The sequence below is a fragment of the Poecile atricapillus genome, chromosome Z (genome assembly GCF_030490865.1).
Source record: "Poecile atricapillus isolate bPoeAtr1 chromosome Z, bPoeAtr1.hap1, whole genome shotgun sequence".
NCBI classification, from domain to species: Eukaryota; Metazoa; Chordata; class Aves; order Passeriformes; family Paridae; genus Poecile; species Poecile atricapillus.
In genome coordinates this window covers 20815312-20833210 of record NC_081289.1, presented here as the reverse complement: position 1 = coordinate 20833210, position 17899 = coordinate 20815312, and the positions used below count along the sequence as shown (strand labels likewise).

Genomic DNA, 17899 nt, shown 5'->3' with positions numbered 1-17899 from the left:
GACACTGACAGAGCTTGAGCGTCATGTCTGGCAGCTGTATGTCTGCAGCCTGTGGCATGGAGCTAGGCAGTGCAAGGCAGAGCAAGCAGCCTGCAAGATGCAGGGTCAGTGGCTAAAGTAACTTGTTTGTAACTTCTCTGGGTCTCTTTTCATCCTCTCAAGCAAGTGTGGCCCACATATTGTATGCACAGAGATCAGTGAGAAGAGACTGATCCTTTCTTTACTAATAGCTCACTGCAGCTTCAGATCTCAAAAGAAGCAAAGCTGTAGTTTTCCAGCAGGCTTCCATGGTGTGACCCAGAACTGTCCCCTGCCCTTGAATAACACCCTGTATTCTTGATTTTCTCTCCTTTTAACTCCTTCCCAACAACACTTCCTACAGAGGTCCTGACACTGGCTTTCAAAATGTTATTCCATTAGTTGTTCCTGCTCTATATCCAGACTATGAGCTTGGTCACTCTGGGGACCCACCAGCTCCTGAGGACAAGGGCCAGAGAATTGCTTCACCACCCCAGCAAAATTTCATAGTAATGCACTAACTAGGAACAGGCTGTAGCTGCCAGGACAAGCCTTCCATGTGTAAGCACAGCACACTGTTCTGGTGGATCAGCCTAGACAAGTCTTATCTGCAGATTAAATGATTCAGTGGTCCTTACCTAATAAGTGAGGAATTTGCGCCTAGGCCCTGACACTGCATCTAAATTTATGCACTGCAGTTGGACAAGGAGCTTAGATTTGTTCCATTCCCTTCCTGAAAAGGGAGGAACCAGTTTTGTCTGCAAGTAAATCCAGGTAGTCCCCTGGGATTGACTACAACAGTAGTTCAGTCTCCTCTTTTAAAGCAAAGCTGAGGTAAAAAAAGAAAAGAGAATAATAAGAAAGCTTTTTTCCTCTCTGATTTTTTCTGCCTTTGCCTCATCCTTTTACCTGCTCCAATCATCACCAGTCCATGGCTGTGGCTCCCTAGATGAAGGGCTCTCCGGAGCCTTGTGACTCCATCCTTTATAGGATGTTGCCAAGAGGCCTCACTATAGCAGCCTTTTCATGTAACTCAGCAACACAAAAAGTTACAAGATGGTCAAACTTAGGAGTGGAACTGGGAAAAGATGTTTTTCTGCAGGGTGGATTGTTTTGGGGTTTGTGTCACTGGGGGATAGGAGGGAATCATGGGGACAGTTAACACGATTGATAATTGTGAGGGTGGGGAAGATGATAAATGCCTGCCTAGAAGAAGCCTCCCCTCAAATTTAGCCTCCTTAGAGCAGTGAGATAACACAACACAGGTCCAGTACAGTAGTGCAGGCTGGGACTAAGGTGGACTGTAGCTGGTATCCCTGAGTTCCTCAGCCCGGCAGCAAAACACTGACAGAGCCACAGTTGGGCAGCACATAGCTAAGAAAATTTCCCAGGTCCAAAAAACAATCCTCTGACTTGAGTGTGGAGTCACTGGAGCAAGATAACCTGAGTCATGCCTGTGGCAGCACAGCTGGAAGGGTGAATTCTGCATAGCAGATTGATGGCTCAAGTCACAGGGCAGAGATTTTCCCCCTCTAAGAGGGGGGAAAAAGTTGGAGAATGCATGGAGAGGACAGGCATGCAATGTGTAGCTGTGCATTACTTGAGAAAATAAGCTGGCTGTAGAAAGGGAAAATTAACAATGGAGCCATAGTGCCCAGCTGATCTGGAGAGTCAAAATTAGAAGGTGCTAAAAAATTTGATGTTTGGGTTGAAACGCCAAGTTTTGATCCCTTCCGTTCCCAGTTTAACCTAAAACACAGCTGCTGCTTTGTATGGCAAGGATTTTTTTGCCCCCTCCTTTGCATTCTCTATATTGATAACTATTCCTGATTATACTGTAGTTTCCTAACAGTGTTTGTCTTCTGTGACTGAGTGGTGACAAGAGCTATGCAATATGACCATGATCATTTTTAGGGGGCCCCAGCTGGGCGTAGACCATCGCTCGTGTTCAGTGCTGGATGCCTTTAGCTAAGGAATTGCTTTCCCTCTGTCTGACAGCAAGCATGGCCCAGTGGCACTCAGCAGATCCTGCTCCCCCCCGCCTGGCAGCAGCTGACCGGAGTGGCCACCCACACCTCTGTCCAGCACGCGACCGTCATCCCGGAGTCCATGGCAGGCACCCAACCGCTGGCAGACTGGAGGTAAACTGGAGGTGCTTGGAGCTGCCCTGAAGTACCCACTGGTACTGGTACTGGAGGAGGCATGAGGGCTGGGGTCCTGCAAGGCTACAGGAGCCCGTGGCCCCACTGTCTGGGAGCTGTGGGAGACTTCTCTGCTCCAGGCCCTTGGAGTAGAATGATGTTCCCACACCGCTCCTTCAGCCCATTCCCTGGGGAAAACGCTCCATCCTTGGAAGGTTGGGAACCCAAAAGGCCCTGGAGGAGAGGGAACCTCGGTGAAGGGTGGTGGGAGGCCCGCTGAGTTGCGTTTCCAACGCGTGCCTGTATCCCCGCCGTGCAGGAACACGCACGCCCACGGCAGCCACTACAACCCCATCATGCAGCAGACCACGCTGCTGGCCAGCCACGTGGCCCTGCCCGCCGCCCAGCCCGTCAACGTGGGTGTCGCTCACGTCATGCGCCAGCCGCCCGCCGCCGCCTCCGCCAGGAAAAGCAAGCAGCACCAGTCGGCTCCACGGTGAGTGCCAGGGCACCCCAGCCTGACTGCTTCTGACCACGGCCCTGCCACGCCGGCGTGCTGGCAAGAGATGCGCTCGCTGACACCTGTGGGGCAAAACAGGATTTGTTCCATAGCCTGTGAGGGATTAGATCGCACATTTTGTGAGGGGGCTCTTGGCTGCCTCGCATCTTCGGTACTCGGGGGTGTTTTATGGCCAGCGAGCATCATTCTGTGTGGGAGTTAGTGGCTGGAGAAGATGCAGAATGGGAGGCTCAGGCCCTGTTCATACAGATTGCTATGTTGCTGCAATTACCTGGGGCCTTGTAGTCACGATGATTTAAAAATGTAACCACGTTTGCAGGTCAGTGTGGCGCAGTGCCCAGTTGCCGCACCTTTTCTTCCCCCATCACCTGGAAGAAGCACTCCTGAGGTGCAGCATCTGCACCTTGAGGGGGCTGCATCTTCACGAACACGTGCCTGATGTGTGCACACAAGATCTGCCCTTTCAAAAGCGGCGGGCTGATGACAATCTTCTGATCTTTATTGCCACGGGGAGTGCAGCACTGGGGTGACTTCAGGCCAGCTGAGCTCTCCAGCTCCTAACATAGGAGCTAGCTCCTGTCTTCAACAGTCCACACCAGCAACAAATACCTGTTATTACACCCTGGTCTTATTATAATTATGGCAGCATAAAACAGGGAGCATTTTTTAAGGACAGTCCTTAGAATCTTGTCATCTCTCAGTAGGACCATTTGGCTCTGGAAGGAGGACTCTGGGGTTTCTTGCAGAGTTTGGATGGTGGGATGGTTGCAGCACTGTAATCTTGTTCAAAGGACAAGGCTGTTCAAGGTGCAGCTGCTCTGCAGAAGATCCTCTAGGCCTGTCACACTTCTTTTTTAAAAGAAAAAACACAGAACAGTGCAGGGTAGAGAGCCAAAAGGGGTCACCACCTGTGCAGTGGCAACAACCTGAGCGTGTGGTTTTCCTGGGTGACTGGACTGCTGCCAAAGGGGCTCTGAGTTCACAACCAGTTTGACTTAAGTAAAGAGGCCAGTATTTAAATCCTTCCCATTTATCTGCTCTCTAATGTTGGATTTACTTTGGGTGGGCTCCAGCTGTCTTAGTCTATTCCTAAACAGAGAGGCAGCTCTGTGCCCAGCTAGCCAGCAAAAGAGAGTGCCTGTTGCAGCCAGTGTGCCTGTGCAGGGCCTCCCCTCTCCCGTCACTTCTAGGGAGGGGTGGCTGTGTCCAGGAGGAATGGGGCACTCTCAGAGCAAAGGGTTTCTACAGCTTCATTGACTGTGACTCTTTTTGTGCCAAATGAGGAACCATGCTCCTTTGGAGAGGAGGGTACTCCACGCTGCTCATTGGTATTCAAAAAGCACTTTGAATGCTACTGTGCAGCCATTTGTAATGCAAAAGAGCCTGTGTAAGTTGGTGTAGTGTGATATACTGCCAGGGTGACTTCCTTTTGATGGATGCCACCTAGTCCCTTTGTTAGCTTTTGGGATAGGCTGAGCATGCAGCCCAGGCCCCACAGTAGAACAAAACCAGAACTTTGGGGTTTTCTTCCTTTTTGAATCTCCAGATGTTCTGCAATAGCAAAAAGAAACACTACCAAGAAAGGAAGTGTGGGAAATGAGTGAAATGGGCTTTAGTCAGTGTGCTTTGGTAAATAATCCCATCTGTAGACCCACACTGCACTGTTTGGCTGATAGTTTTGTGTTTGGATCCCTGATCCAAGTGGGACTTTTATGACTGGTCAGGCAGGGAAGCTGAAGTGGGAAGACTGGGAATGTTTCCCTACTGTGTAATAAATATATTGTTTATTTCTTTCTGATTTATATGTGTTGTACACTGCTTCACACAGGAATGAAACTGAGTAAATGGCCTCCCATCTGCCTGCTCTCATCCATGCAATTCCATTGTCCTAGAGGATGAAGTACTGAGCAGGAAATGTTCACTGAAAAAGATTTTTAAACAGCAATTCATTTCTGTTTAAAAAAAAGTTTTTCCTGATACGTGATTGTTGTTTTCCACAACTAATTCTAATTTTTCCTCTAGTTTTTTCTTGCCAAAAAATATCTGGTCATGATGCATCCATGCAGGATACAGGAGGAAGGGATTATCATTTGGGTGGTTCTTCCTCCTGTGTCAGCCATGCTGTGCTGCCTTTGTTCTATATGTCTGGGCTTTGTGGTTGGCCTTTACCCTCCCAGTGCAAACTCCTGAGAGTCAGCAGTTCTCATCTGGAAATTTCCAGGGAAAACCAATTTGAATTTTTTATTAAAAGAAACTACTTTTCAAACAATTATATGAATAAGTCATGCAAGGCAGTGTCTTCTTTGAAGAAGTGACTGTGCCAATTTTTCAGTTTTCCTAGACTCTGTAAATCAGTGCTACTGAATCAGAGACCAGGACTCACAAACCATGGCAACGGGCGACTTAAGCATGCAGAGTTTTAACCAACTAACACTTTCTCCCATTTCCAGCAATGCATCCACCTATGAAGTTTCATCCTCTCAGTCCATCAGCTCGCCCCAGCGGTCGAAACGAGTGAAGGAGAACACCCCTCCCCGCTGTGCCATGGTGCACAACAGCCCTGCCTGCAGCACCTCGGTCACCTGCGGCTGGGGCGACGTGGCCACGAGCAGCACGCGGGAGCGGCAGCGGCAGACGATCGTCATCCCCGACACCCCCAGCCCCGCCGTCAGCGTCATCACCATCAGCAGCGACACAGACGAAGAGGAAGAGCAGAAGCATGCACCCACCAGGTGAGCAGTAGTTCTCTGCTCTTCTGTGTGTGCAGGAGGAGAGACGGGCACAGAAGTGCTGGCACTGCTGTAGGGTTCCAGGAACTACATTTGCATCACATCAGCCAGGCTGTCTTTGATTTGTGAGGAAAATTACTAGCTGATGACTCTACAGATTCAGGTAATACTCACTTCTGTGCTGTACATTTGCTGTGTGACCTTGGAGAAGTGCAGTAGTCTCTCTGTACCAAACTCATAGTTATCTGTAAGAGGAAAGACCGGTTTTCTCTATCTCCTTTTTGTGGAAAGAAGACTTCAGATAGCCTGTGGTGATGAACCTCTGTGAGACATCTGTTTAAAACAAAGACAGAAAGAAGGGCTTGGAAGGAAGGGACCTTAAATTTGCCTTTTCTCTTTCTAAGTGGTCCAGTCATCTGTGGAGAGCATTAAATGACATCTTCCATATGTTTCTTCCGTATTGTCTTTAAAAAGCTCTCAAAAACAGTGGTTCTGTCATAAATACTCAATAATGATATTGCAAGAGGGTTGCTCAATCTTGACTGTGTTGCCAAAATATCCTTGAACTATAGTAAAAGTTGCAGAAACTGCTTTTTGTCTGATGCTGCAGAGGGGCATAGATGAGGCTAGAAAGTGGTGGCTGAGTTTGCTTCTCAGAGAATTACCTCATCCGAGTGAACAGCATGGCCCAGGACTGCTGCCATTGCTGATCATCCCTCGTGGATCAGAAAGGACTTAATTTTCTAGGACTGTCCTTTCAGCACCTTTCATCACATGCAAGTGCTCTGGGTTTCCCATCTGATGCCAGTCACAAGACATCACACTGCTTTTTAAGAGGTAGAGAAGCAGCTTTGCAAACAGCTGAATAATTATACCATCTCTATATTGGTAACTGAAACTTTTAACCTTATCCTTACAATGTTGTTGAGAGAGGATTATTATTTTACATATTAGAAGACACTCCATGGCAGATTTTCCTTTAATCACTAGAGATTCCTCTCTCTCTGTATCTCTGCATCTTTGCAGTGTGGTGATAAGTGAAGCCTGAAAATGTGCACAGAACAGATGAGACACATTTGGCCTCCAGGAGCTAAAAATCTGTAAAGAAAAGCCATGTGATTCAGGCATCTAGGCTGGAATTTCAACATGCTTCCCAACAGCCACCACTGATTCCCATTCCTCTCTCTGTGTTAGTGAATTCCACTGGGCAGCAAGAGCTCAGTGCCTCTCAAAGTCAGCCTTGCCATGAATGCAGTGGTTCACAGGACATCGTAACATATTTCACTTTAAAAACAAAAAAAAAAAATAAAATTGCTACGGGATTCCTTGCTTAGATGGGGAAAGAAAGCATGTTTCCAGAAAGAGTTGTATGAACACCAGTGTGAAAGTCAGGGAGACTATAAATAAGGAGTCTCTACTTCCAGGGCTCTTGTAGGAAAGAAAGGGCAAGACAAAACTGAAGCTGAAAACTCAAGAGTTGTGGGAGCTCTTTTAAAGCATTTTTACCCATGATGCTGATTCCAGGCTTTGGGACATGGTGTGCAAATCATTAAACTTACCATCTGGGTGTCATTCTTGCGTCCGCAGAGGGGTGAAGGTAAGAGCTGGGATGCTGCAGCCACTTCACCCAGTGGTTGTCTCCTCTGCTTCAACTTTGCAGCCATCTGACCAGTTTCTTTACTCAGCACCTCTCCAGAAAGACAGACAGAACAAAGTTCACAAACATGTCTGGGAACTGAGTTTGGAGTTTGAGGTATTAAAAGATTTGGGTCTGCTGAAGGGATTGGAAAGTTGTCCTGGGAGCCAGACTTACATAAACAAAATGGCTTTGATATGACTAAAGTATATTCCGGACACGTTCCTGCCTGGGATCAGATCCCTGGCTACTTTTTGTATCCATATGGCATATCTATAGGGTGCCAGGGTGCCAGCATTCCAGAAAGGCCAGAGCTTAAGAGCCAGATTTAATTTCTGAGCCATGTAGAGACATTTTGCATGGACACGAGTGAGTTAAATTGCCTGTGCAGATGTAACCAGAGCAAATGGAAAATTAGAGGTAGAGACACAGGTAGAAAACAGCATGGCCAGAATGAGAATTTTTTGGTTAAAGTCTCCAGGAGAGCAAAATCAATTTGCTCAGTACCTTTTGACATGGGTAGATATAAGACCAGATTCTCAGCTGGAGTGAGAGTGTACCTTCCAGTCAAGGAAGCTGTATCAGCATTTAATGCCAATGAACTTTGTTCCTGCTGAAGTCTTTCTCATTGGAAGTTTGTCTCATTCAGGAAAATGCCTCTAAGTTTTCTTACGTGCCTATTTTTTTTGGCTCCAAGAAAAATGGGAGTGACAGTGAACTATGTGCTTAATGTAATCAGGGCCCAAAGGTTCAGGATCTGAGCTGAAAATGAAACCATGCAAAGAATGCATTGTCTGGCTCATATATGCAAATATTACCATATTGGGCAATAGCTGTGCTGTGGGGGTGAAAAGTAAGGAATCACTTGAAACGTGCTATTTTTCACATCCTAGAAACGTTTGCTTTTTCTGGGTTAGAATATAGAATTCATATGGCATTTGACAGATCAAAGGTAACTGCCTGATCACATCTTATTGATAGCAGTGGTAACTTTGTGTTAACTTCACTGCCACTGAATCAGCTCCTGAATTTACTACAGCATTTGCTTCTTTTATTTATTACAAGGCTAGAAATTACCATTTGACCCATAAGAAGAAATATGTTTATTTTATTTATTCCTCAGTGAAGAGAGATTAGTTGTGAGAAGTATTAGATCCTTTCATGATGTAAGAGTTTGTCTCAGTTTAAGAAGTAACAGCAATGTTGTTAAAATATGATACTGCCAATGAGGTAAAGGAGCCCTAGAGCTTGGGTTTACTTAGACAGAAAAGCCTTTCTGTAATACCAGACCAGCAGAGAGAGCTTTTCACATACAGAATGCACATTTTTTATTGGTGAAAGAAAAATCTGAAAAATTGTGATGTGGGTAAGATTTTCCTTTTCCTACTGAAGGGTAGGAAGTGTTACGTGTTTATGAAATACCGGCTGATCAGAAAGGCAGGGCAGCACATTGCTTGTTTTGCATTGTTGGTGAGTGTAGCTCGGTGTAATCTGTATAAAATCAATAGTCATCTGAAAATGCTGGGCTCCTGTTGGATAGAGGTGCTGGGGAGGTGGTGTGAGATGAGCTCTGGAGGACCTGCTCGGTGGAGCCTTGTCAAAGGGGGCCATCTACTGGGCCCCAGCCCCGTGCCTAAGGCACAGTCACCGAGGAGAAACTTCAGCTACAGTTGAGCAGGGCTCATCCTCAGAAAGAGAGCCAGGGATTTTCAGGGGGAAAATTCCTGATTAGAAAAGTCAGTTTGTCAAAAACAAGGCATTTCTGCTGGCTACATTGAGTTTTTTCTAGTAATACCCACAACACAGTGAAATCTGGAAGAGCTTCAAAACTGCAAAAAGCTTTGACCTTCGTTTAAGGGAAGAAAGTGCCAGGGAATTAACTAATTAAGTAGAAGACTTCTGATTTCTGGTTTAATGAAGGGTTTTGTTCCTTCAAAATGTAAGAAAATAATAGGAAAATTAATTTGAAATGGTCAAAATAAAAAGGGAACATTTTTACCAAATGGAACTGTTTTCACCTGGTTTCTGCTGCTCACAAAGTTTTGCATATGATATTTTGTCCTATAGAACAGCAGGGGGAAAATGGCTTATAAAGAGCATTTTAAGAACAGGAAACAGTTTTGTCACTGTTTGTTTAATGAGCTTGTACACTCTCAGCTCAGAATACTTTACAGAGAGATTTCATTGGGCAAAGAGACTTTTAGTGCTGTGTTGTAAGATAATAACTCCAAATGTTATTTATTCTGAATGGAAGATATTAGGTCCAACCATTACTTGTAAAGCACTGTGAAGAGACAGAGATAGAAAGTAGATTGATACTTATTTTTAAAAATTTACTCTTTTTTGTTTCTCTACTTGCTCTTGCAAGAAAGTCTAGTGGACAGAGCAGCTGACTGATATTGCAAGTGCAGTCGCAATGGTTGGAGCACACACTCAGTGAGTAGCACGTAGTAGGGGTTAACTACTCCCCAGCATGCAGCTTCACCTGCTGCACTGGTTTAAATGTAAATCCTCCCTTGATTAAATATTTCTGAAGCTCAGAAGTGGAGAGAAAGCAAGAGCTGAGGCATGGAACGGAGAGGCACAAAGGCACCTTGAACTGGCAGGGAGGGAGAGCACACAAGATCCTGGGGAGGGATGCGCTGGGCTGCACTGGTGGTCCAGTGAGGGATATTGCTGCATCCATGCATTGCAGAGCATGGCACAAGGAAGGGGTGGAAAGAAGGACAATGGATGTGGCTGTTGTGACATGCCCAGATGGCTTCCCCTCCAAGCAGTAAGTACAGCAGCCAAGGAAAACAGGACTCTACTTGAAACCATACAATGATGGTCTTCAGCTGGGTGGTTTTGGGGACGCTTCCAAAGAGACAGGAGAGCCCCTCAGCTCCCTACTGCCTGTGGTGGTGTCATAGGTAACATTCTCCAGCTTGGTTTTCCATGGGATCCTGACAGTAATTTCTGGACAAGGCAGACTGACCGCTGCTGTTTTGGCATACTGAGGAACTGCCTCATTGACCGTCTTCACTGGCACAAAATCCTTGCAGAGTTGTGGGGCTTTCCCCTCCCTCTTAAGATGGGAAGCTCTGTGGTGTAGTCTCTGTAACAGAGCATAAGCTGGCACAAGTTTTTATTTACCTTGTTCACATTGTAGTGCAGTGGTGGTGAAGTCCACTTCAGAAGGCTTACACACAGAAATTGCTGGCAGGCACAAACCAGGTGTTTATGTCAAATTGCTGATATGCATATGTGAAGGGCAAAACACCATTTGTAATTCTCTTTTGACATCTAGCCTATTGTGGCTGTGTTCTGCTGTGCATAGTAATGCACCGACTCTGCATAGCAATACATTGACTAACCACAGTCATTTGGTTAAAAGATTGCTGCCTTCCATCTCCAGAAGACACCGACATGCAGCCAATACTTAAAATTACAGAGGTAGACAGTAGCTCTGTCAGCAGACCTTCAGCAGCAGGACCTTTACAACCTGCTAAGCAATTCAGTTTATATCACTTAAATAATGACATGTGCTGTATAGCCTAATAAAATGGCCTCAGTAGTACTTGATAAATATTTCTTACCATCACAAATTCATGAAGAAGGTGAGAGCAGATTAACAGGTCAGGATGGAGGTTGAGCTGAAGAGAGGGGAGGGGGCTCATTCCCAACACTGAGCTATGCATGGCATAAGATTTCAACATGAGGAGACTGATTGCAGTTGTGGTGTGAGTTTTTCTTGTCTGACTCCATGCTTTCCTAGAATAGGTGGATTCAGAAGCAGCAAACTAAAAGGGTTCCATGTTATTAAGTTTTCAGAGACCTAGAACAGAGTTTTTGTAATGTGAGATAAAGCTAACATGCCCTGGTGTATATGCACGTTAGTTAAAAGGTACAGTCGTGCTATGGCTGCCTTCATCCCCAAACTGAGAGGCCAAGCTGGTGACCTTGAGAGCTAAAAGACTGTTGCTACCTTGTCAGCAGCACTAAAAGGTTTGTAGCTCTTGGAGTGAACCACATACTGAAGAATTACTCTGACTGGACGCCATTTGGTTTTCCTGTGATTCTGCTGTAACTCAGGGTATTCAGGGAAAAAAAAGATCCTGTTCCTGCAATGCTGACACATACCAAGCTTTTAGGCTGGGCCTTCAGCAAGTAAAAATTATCTCAAGTTGCATTGTCACAGGAGTTGTTGTCCCTGTCCTTGTCTTCGGCTATTGAGGTGGGTTCAGCATTGTTTTAACACCTAGTTCAGCATCTTCCTTTCTTAAATTTCCACTCACTTTTTGTTCTCTGCATCTGTCTTTAGCACCTTTCCATTAACAGCATCTAGGATGACCACCTTAATTTCTTGCAGGGTGCCTGTGCACAGACTGTCTTCCTTCCCTTTCCTCTATCAGACTTCTTGCTGGAGGGAATAGGGACCCACATCCATCTCTGCTGTGCACTCAGGAGGGTGGTATATGTTAGAGAGCCATCTCCAAGACCTGCTTCTACTTAAAAGGCATGGTCATGCTCTGTGTGTGCACTTTGGACAGACATGAACTGTTTTGGGTCAAAGTTTGAGGATAAGCTCTTTAGGACCAGGTGAGAATGAGATACTACTCAAAGACTAATAATAAATATACAAAGCAATGATTATTTTATCTGTTGTTCTGAAAGGGGGGGCACAGACCTTGGCAGTAAGCGTTAAAAAGCCTACCTGGCTCAGTGCTTTTCATTCTGTGTAGATGGATTTGCTGCCACTTCACCAGTCTTTGCCCCTCCCTCCTCTGGAGAATTAAAATACACCTCCCCACATAATGCAAGCAGGCACACAAGCTGCCCAGGAGCACAGACCAACTCCCCAAACTACTAAATCACATTTGCTGCCACTTCTGTGCATGCAGGAGGGAAAGTAATTACCAGGCTTGGAGAGAGCTTAATAGGAAGGGGGCAAGACTTTTAATAGTATTTTTCTGTGTAAGCACAAACATCCCCAAAAGCTGTGGCTGAGTTATAGGAATACAGTAAGCTTGCTGAGTAAGCAAGTGCTGTGTCAACAGGTAAAAGCTCTCAGTCCTGATAGTTTGTGAGCAGGGAAAGCGATCCATCAGCCTGGGCCTCACAAAGATAACTCCTGAGTTACTGCAAGGTGGGAAGAGCAGCTGAGAGGGAGCTGGAAGGGGGAAAGCTGCTAGCTACCAAGAAGACTTTGAGTAAGGGGAATGCTAACTGCTGGGGTGAATTTTCAAAACCATTTTGGATTAAAGTGTATCTTTAAGCCTGTTGTTGCCTTTCACCCAACTTGGAAATGCAACTCGAGATAATTTTAGTAATGAGGTAATATAAAAGATGATTTTTATTTGAAGGCCTTTAGGAGCAGTTAAGGAAAGCTGTCCACAAAAGCCCACTCCCCCCCCAGGGGTGAGTACACATTTACAGGTTTTAGGAAATTAGCATAGCTGATAAAAAGCCCCAGTTAGGAGGACAAGTGGTGATGCAATTCCCACCCAGGTCAGGCCCCTTCTCAGGAGCCCCCTCTTCAACACCAGTTGTGCCTTGTCCATGAAAATGTATCTCAAAGAGCTGTTCTCAGCCTTGGTTCCCAGGAACAACCAAGATAGCACTGGGCCTTGTACCTCCTGGGGCTTGGAGCTCTGGAATTTGTTTTGTCTTTCTTTGCTTAGGGAAAGACCATGGAAAAGTACTGGGAGAACTAGCCACTAATACAGTGGGTGACAGAGTTACAAATATATGTGTGAAGAATACAGAGAGCATAGAAAAAAAAGGCAAAACCCGAATGGCATCACCGTGAATCACCTGATTTTCAGCATGAGTTGGGCCTTTGATGTTTTTGAATTCCCACCCTTAATCTCTGGGTGGGCTCTGGTACAGCAGGTGCTGAGCTCTGGGCATGTGCGATTAGTCCAAACTGACTTCTCTGCCTGCAGTAACATTAACCACAGGTGTTACCTTTCCTAGAGACAGAAATCCAGCTGCTCTCAGTGTGACTCCTCGTGTGCTTGAAATGATGCAGCCTGCTGAATTGAGAAGCTGATCACTTGGGCCCTAATCCTGCAAATATTTACCCATGGGCTTTAGCTCTGTTACTGGAATAGTCCAGTTGACTTTGAGAGATGACACATATTAGCAGTGCTGAGCACTTGCATAAGGCTTGGCAGGACTACAGCTCTGGTCCTTTTCAGATTCCCATCCATGAAATGAGTTAATACCCTGATATGGTCCCTTTCTCTGGAAAGGTTTGGGTTTGGGGTCACTTACTTATTTAATCAGTTATACTTGAATTTTTTATTATAACCAAGGAGCTTTAACACTTTGAAGGAGAAAACTTCCCATGGTCCCTGCTTTGACAAGCCCTCAATCAAACTGGAGAAAAATATGCCCATACTAAAACAATAAATAGCACAGATTACACAGAAAATTACCCTTCCAGTTCTACAGCTCAACCTTCTCATGTCAATTGTCAGCTGAGAGCAAGTATTTCCAGTTCAGCAGCTCAGCCACTTAGATCAGGAAGGGACTGTAAAAGAACAGTTAGACCTTATCAGTTGTCAGAAAACTCTTTAGTGACTTGATTTTTCTTTATAAAATGTAATAACTGTCAGAGATAAAGAATATATCTCTTTTCCCAACTGGCAGCCAAGGGTAGCTGCAAAGGGCAAGCAGCACGGATACTCATAAATGTGTGATTACAGGCCTTTCTACTGATGGAGAGGGAAATATTGATGCAATATTAGTCATTTTTATTGGCTTAATATTCTTCTTTCATAGCAGCATATCCAAACTGCTACATCTTTCTTCACACACAGTTATTGTCCATCTAAGATGCACTGCTGCTCTTTCCATTTCTAAGCCAGCGCTCTCCAGCTCCTTGTGAAAGGCCAGAACATGAGGGTTTGCTGTTGTACGTTTTCCCTGTCGATCCATCCCTTCCCCTGGAAGGATTGCTTTCCAACTGCTATGCAATAGCTCCCTCTCCTTCTCTATCATCTGCCCTGTTTCAAGTGACAATCTTTTAGGATTGCAGGGGCCTCTTGAGACGTGTTTTTCACTGTGAGTAGAAGAATGTGGTCTTCTGTCCTCCTCAGGGCATACCAGGATCTCATGATGATAGCCCAGGGAAAGTCTGTGTCATGGGAACTTGTCTGTGAATGCAGCAACCCAAGGTGTTCTTTAAAGGGAAAAGAAAATAGATTTTCAATCCTGAGTCTTGGGATACGGATGGTGATTGCTGACAGAGAGACTTTGGGATGGGCAAGTTGAAGGGAACTCACCGGTGCTCCTTTAGGACTGTGAAAAAAAAAATAAGGCAAACAATATCCTTGGAACTAAACTGTTTTCAGTGTCTGCTTGAACTTCTTTTGGGCAAGAAGCGATGATGAGACCAGGGAACAAACTGAGAACATCACAGACTGCGACCAGATTAATCAGCTATTCCCTGGACTGGACTAGCCAGACTGAGAGAATGGAGAGGATGCTCCATGGGAAAGAGTTCTCTCTCTGTTTAAAGTGCTCACTCATGAAGTTAAGATTCCTTTTTCTCCATGGCATTTCCGTTCCTGTTGGGGCTGTTTCCACCATTAAGCCTAATTACTTAGCTTTTTATGTGCTATCCATTTCTTTTCATCATTTTAAAAACTTCAGTTGCCATAACAACATAATGCAATCAGTGAAACATAACAGCTATTTTCTGTAGTCAAGGTCTGTGCACTGTCAAGGATGTGAGCCATTTAAGCAAATCTTCACCATCCCCCTTCCTCGCTCCTCTTTCTCACTCTCTCTTTTTCTCTCTAAACAAGCTCATAACAGGAAGAAGAAACCATGAGGAATAATTAGACACAATAGCAGAGCAAATCCCAATTGTACTCATGCAGTCTTGTCTAATGAACTTCCAGCACTAATCTTGGAAGTGTTGATGTGCCTTTTTAATCACTTTTTTGATGTCATAGATAGATTAGTTGCAGCAGGACCTTGATAATCTACACTGGAGTCAGGAGACTCAGAGCCTGTTCAATCTGGAAAGGGAAGAAAATCAAAAGCATTGTATACTTTGTTCATTTCTTTCTCATTTGTTCCTCATTTTTAAATGCTTATTGAGAATATATGTCCATTGTACCATATTAGTAAATAGAATGGTGTGTGTTTTGTAGATTCATGGAATTTAAGCATGAAAAGTCATAGCATTTATTATTAAATCATTGCTGAAAGGCTGGGAGAAACTGCCACGTTTTTGTGTGGGTGGTGAGACTTGCAACAAAGCATAGTATAACTGCTGGGCTTCTACTGCACACATACATAAAAAGCAGTCTGAAAATAAATCTGGCAGTCTGGTTCAGTGCTATTCTAAGCAGTGTGAATATAAGATCTATCCACAATGTCTTACTCACTCCTTGACCTCCATGGAGGCTTTCCTGGAATAGTAACGAGGGAGTTTTGAAGCCCAGGATTTGGCTTAAGCAGCCTCTCTCCGGCAGAGGACTGAAGGCTGTGCTTTGCCCTTATAGAGCTCATTTGCCATGGGCAGAGCCTTCTAATGGTGTCAAGTCGATCACTGTCTGTTCACTCTTTCCACTTGTCTGCTTGTATTGCAGCACCTTGTCCAAGCAAAGGAAGAATGTCATCAGCTGTGTCACCGTGCATGACTCCCCCTACTCCGATTCCTCCAGCAACAACAGCCCTTACGCCGTGCAACATCGCACAGGGCAGAATAACGGGAACAGCTACGACACCAAAGGGGTTCCAGAGACTCACTGCAGTGGGAACCCCCGAACGATCATCGTGCCACCACTGAAAACCCAGGCCAGTGAGGTGTTGGTAGAGTGCGATAGCCTGGCACCAGGTAAATTGCACCTCTTCCGTCAAGAAAATTAGTAAGAAATAAATGATCTATCTTGGAAGAATCTCATTGTTCAGTTTCATTTTGTTTGTTTGTTTGGTTTGTTTTCCAAAGAAACTGTGCTCCTGCACTTCTCTCAAGTGACACATCTCTTCTTGGTAGCCATATCGCATTATTTATGTGCCCTGGTTCACGCAGGAGTTGTGGGGCAAGTGTTGGTCCCAGTTAGTTCTGTACAAACCCAAGAACAGGATGCAGCCTTTAGCTCAACATTTGACATGAAAGGCACCCAAATGCAAGTGTGAACCTTTGCTGCCTTGCCTTTCCATAGGCTTTCTTTAAAATGGGTAAACGATTGAAAACACGTGTGAGTTTTCATCCAAACTTGTTGACGTTTCTGGGAAGGACATTTCCCCAGGATCTTCATTGTGGACTGCTGAGGTTTGCTCATCCAGAACCTCTGCAATGCTAGATAGTGTGATGTGTTGAAAAAGGGTTTTATGGTGGAAGTCTGGCCCAAAGCAGTTGCCTTTGAGCTACTTGGTAGTCCTTGCTTTGGATGCACTGCTGGTGAACACAAAGGCTCGAAGGGTGAGCTCCCCATCAGCTCCTTCTCCCTCCCTTCCCACTCACCTGACATTAGGCAAGCCAGGGCTTTTTTAGGCTGTGCACACCGTACTTTCCTTCCTCCCCTTGGGATTTGTACCTGCGTTGTACCGTTCTGCGGGCAGAACATTGTCTCATGGTTCTGAAGGATCTGTAAAGCTTACTCCAGACCTGCTTTGGGTCAAGTTAATCAGGTCTGTTTGTCTGCCTCTAGGATAACAGGCTGGTCATGTATATCAAGCCCTGCTGAGGTATTCTGTTAATTGAGAGAAACAGTTTTCTTAACCTGCTTCTGTTGTATGTCTCCTCCCAAAAGCCACTCTGGAGGAGACTCGGTGAGGAAAAGGTAGGGTGAGCAATTAAACAATGTCATGTAAGCTACAAATGTGTTTCCTTTCCTGGCACAGTCACCACCAGTCACCACTCATCCTCCTACAAGTCCAAGTCCTCCAGCACCGTGACCTCCACCAGCGGTCACTCTTCAGGGAGCTCGTCTGGAGCCGTTGCCTATAGGCAGCAGCGACCAGGAGCACATTTCCAGCAGCAGCAGCCTCTTAATCTAAGTCAGGTAAGTCAACCAAGACTGGTTTTGGTGGTGCATCATCCAGCTGTTACCTACCACTCCTCCATAATGGGCTGTCCTGTTCCAGTCTAGGGATAGTCGGATCCTGTGTTGTGTTTGATCAACTTGTTTCTACTTGACTGCAGACCTTGATCTTCCATCTCAGGCAGCAGGGGATAGTGCAGATCACACCCCTGAGTGTGCTAGGGGTACTCTTCCTGTGTGTTCTGAAGTCTGATGGTCTAGTAGTGTGAGTGGGAATAACGTGAGAGGGGAAATGCAGTGGCTCAGCCACACCAGTGGAGCAGGAGCATGTAGGAAGGACTGAATTCTCCTTAGCTGTAAGTAACCATGGGAAGAATGTCTTCCAAGAGAGTGCATGAGCCTGGCTGTGAGACTGGGAGAGAAGTCTCCATCAGGTGGGACAAGGCAAAGCAGAACCTCTGTGTAAATAGAGCTCATGTAATGAGCTTGATCCACCCTGTGATAACGCTGGGCTGAGATCTGGACAAATCCCATTTCTTATGGATGGCATGGAGGTCTTGAGACGTCTCCCAATCTGTGATCAGAACTCCCAGGGAGCTTCCCCGGAGCTGCAGGAAATAATGCCCTTTTCACATCCTGCACCTGGGGCCTCTGTCTTCCCTGAGTTGAGAAAAGTAGGGAAATTACAGCTCAGTTACCAGTGTTTCAAGAGGAGAAAGTCTGGAGAGCTCAGAGGACAGTGCTGGTATGCACCCAGAGCTGAATGTAAGCAGAACTGGTTTTTAAAAGGAAAAATAGCCTGGTGGAGACGAATGTCTGTTCTCCTTTAATATGCAGAGGAGATTTTAAAATGTGAAAAAATTTGAAAT

General features: G+C 45.4%; 1 protein-coding gene across 5 annotated transcripts in view; it reads left to right on the top strand.

Moving 5' to 3' along the window:
* Positions 1-17899, top strand: part of LOC131573787 (homeodomain-interacting protein kinase 2) — a 145458-nt gene that overhangs the window by 115212 nt on the left and 12347 nt on the right. For all 5 annotated transcript variants that reach the window (XM_058828042.1, XM_058828043.1, XM_058828040.1 and 2 more), the window contains exons 10-14: positions 2017-2159; positions 2479-2655; positions 5130-5411; positions 15633-15880; positions 16891-17051. In XM_058828042.1, the coding sequence (XP_058684025.1) occupies positions 2017-2159; positions 2479-2655; positions 5130-5411; positions 15633-15880; positions 16891-17051 (1011 nt within the window). The remainder of the gene's footprint in view (positions 1-2016; positions 2160-2478; positions 2656-5129; positions 5412-15632; positions 15881-16890; positions 17052-17899) is intronic.